This window comes from Oncorhynchus gorbuscha, unplaced genomic scaffold, assembly GCF_021184085.1.
Source record: "Oncorhynchus gorbuscha isolate QuinsamMale2020 ecotype Even-year unplaced genomic scaffold, OgorEven_v1.0 Un_scaffold_3518, whole genome shotgun sequence".
Taxonomy (NCBI): Eukaryota; Metazoa; Chordata; class Actinopteri; order Salmoniformes; family Salmonidae; genus Oncorhynchus; species Oncorhynchus gorbuscha.
Window position 1 is genome coordinate 45,001 of NW_025747735.1, and position 2,575 is coordinate 47,575.

The 2,575-nt window shown below is 50.3% G+C and overlaps 1 protein-coding gene across 1 annotated transcript in view; it reads left to right on the top strand.

The window, feature by feature from the left end:
* LOC124027840 (extensin-like) overlaps positions 1-1,075 on the top strand; it is a 5,610-nt gene extending 4,535 nt beyond the window's left edge. Inside the window, exon 2 of the mRNA XM_046340098.1 lies at positions 557-1,075. Within this exon, the coding sequence (XP_046196054.1) occupies positions 557-1,075 (519 nt within the window). The remainder of the gene's footprint in view (positions 1-556) is intronic.
* Positions 1,076-2,575: the final 1,500 nt, after the last annotated feature.

Consider the following 2,575-nt stretch of genomic DNA (forward strand, 5'->3'; position numbering starts at 1 on the left):
TAGTTATCTGTAGTCTAGATATGAATGGCTGCTCTTGGTAGAGGTAGTCTAGTTATCTGTAGTCTAGATATGAATGGCTGCTCTTGGTAGAGACATTCTGGTTATCTGTGGTCTAGATATGAATGGCTGTCTGTGGTAGAGACAGTCTGGTTAGCTGTGGTAGAGACAGTCTGGTTATCTGTGGTCTAGATATGAATGGCTGTCTGTGGTAGAGGTAGTCTAGTTATCTGTAGTCTAGATATGAATGGCTGTCTGTGGCAGAACTTTGTATGACAACTGAAATGCGACCCCCCCCATCCACCTCCTACTCATACCCCCAGTGGTTTGTTCCAAGCCCTACCCTAACCTGCACCCAGGCACCCTACCCTGCCCCCAGGCGCCCTTCCCTATCCCCAGGCGCCCTGCCCTGCCCCCAGGTGCCCTACCCTGCCCCCAGGCGCCCTGCCCTCTCCCCAGGCTCCCTACCCTGCCCCCAGGCGCGCTACTCTGCCCTGCCCCCAGGCTCCCTACCCTGCCCTGCCCTGCCCCCAGGCTCCCTACCCTGCCCTGCCCCCAGGCTCCCTACCCTACCCTGCCCCCAGGCTTCCTACCTCCCTACCCTGCCCCCCAGGCCCCTACCCTGCCCCCAGGCGCGCTACCCTGCCCCCAGGCTCCCTACCCCTACCCTGCCCCCAGGCTCTCTAACCTCACTACCCTGCCCCCAGGCTCCTACCCCCCTACCCTGCCCCCAGGCTCCTACCCTGCCCCCAGGCTCCCTACCCTGCCCCCAGGCTCCCTACCTCCTACCCTGCCCCCAGGCTCCCTACCCTTCCCCAGGCTCCTACCCTGCCCCAAAGCCCTACCCTGCCCCCAGGCTCCCTACCCCCACCCCCAGGCTCCCTACCCCACCCCCAGGCTCCTACCCTGCCCCCAGGCTCCCTACCTCCCCTACCCCTGCCCCCAGGCTCCCTACCCTTCCCCAGGCTCCCTACCCTGCCCCAAAGCTCCATACCCTGCCCCCAGGCTCCATACCCCACCCCCAGGCTCCCTACCCTGCCCCCAGGCTCCCTACCCTGCCAGCTGTTTCAACCAGTGAATACCTGGAGCCAGCAGGAGCCTGGAGGCTAATGTGTCCCAGAGATAGACTCTACTGGAGAGGCCAGGTTAGCTCACAACCATGTATGTCATAGGGCACACAGTATACAGTATGTCGTAGGGCACACAGTATACAGTATGTCATAGGGCACAGTATACAGTATGTCGTAGGGCACACAGTATACAGTATGTCATAGGGCACACAGTATACAGTATGTCGTAAGGCACACAGTATACAGTATGTCGTAGGGCACACAGTATACAGTATGTCATAGGGCACACAGTATACAGTATGTCGTAGGGCACACAGTATACAGTATGTCGTAGGGCACACAGTATACAGTATGTCATAGGGCACACAGTATACAGTATATCATAGGGCACACAGTATACAGTATGTCATAGGGCACACAGTATACAGTATGTCATAGGGCACACAGTATACAGTATGTCATAGGGCACACAGTGTACAGTATGTCATAGGGCACACAGTATACAGTATGTCATAGGGCACACAGTATACAGTATGTCATAGGGCACACAGTATACAGTATGTCATAGGGCACACAGTATACAGTATGTCATAGGGCACACAGTATACAGTATGTCATAGGGCACACAGTATACAGTATGTCATAGGGCACACAGTATACAGTATGTCATAGGGCACACAGTATACAGTATGTCGTAGGGCACACAGTATACAGTATGTCATAGGGCACACAGTATACAGTATGTCATAGGGCACACAGTATACAGTATTGATTAATATATTAAATTTATTTTTTTCCCTAAAGGAGCCTATTTTAAAGTAATTTACCTGTTAATGCCCATCCAAACGTGAGAGATTAGTTGTTAGGAGTTGAGGTCTGAGAGAAGAACTACGTACATCTCAGATACAGAGCTTTCAGAAAGTGTTCCCTTTACTTATTCCACATCTTGTTCCAGATACAGAGCTTTCAGAAAGTGTTCCCTTTACTTATTCCACATCTTGTTCCAGATACAGAGCTTTCAGAAAGTGTTCCCTTTACTTATTCCACATCTTGTTCCGGATACAGAGCATTCAGAAAGTGTTCCCCTTTACTTATTCCACATCTTGTTCCGGATACAGAGCTTTCAGAAAGTGTTCTCCTCTACTTATTATAAATGGATTTTAAGAAACTCAACCATCTACACACAATACCCCATAATTTCATTATTGTCATAATGCCAAAGTGATAAAAAAAAAAGAAAGAAGTGAGATTGAAATACAGAAATATCTATTTTACATAAGTATTCACACCCCTGAGTCAATACATGTTAGACTCACCTTTGTCAGCGATTACAGCTGTGAGTGTTTCTGGGTAAATCTAACCCTAACCCTAACCCTAACCCTAACCCTAACTGAGTCCTAACCTGAGATTCAATGGAGTAAACATGCTAGACTCACCTTGTCAGCGATTACAGCTGTGAGTGTTTCTGGGTAAATCTAACCCTAACCCTAACCCTAACCCTAACCCTA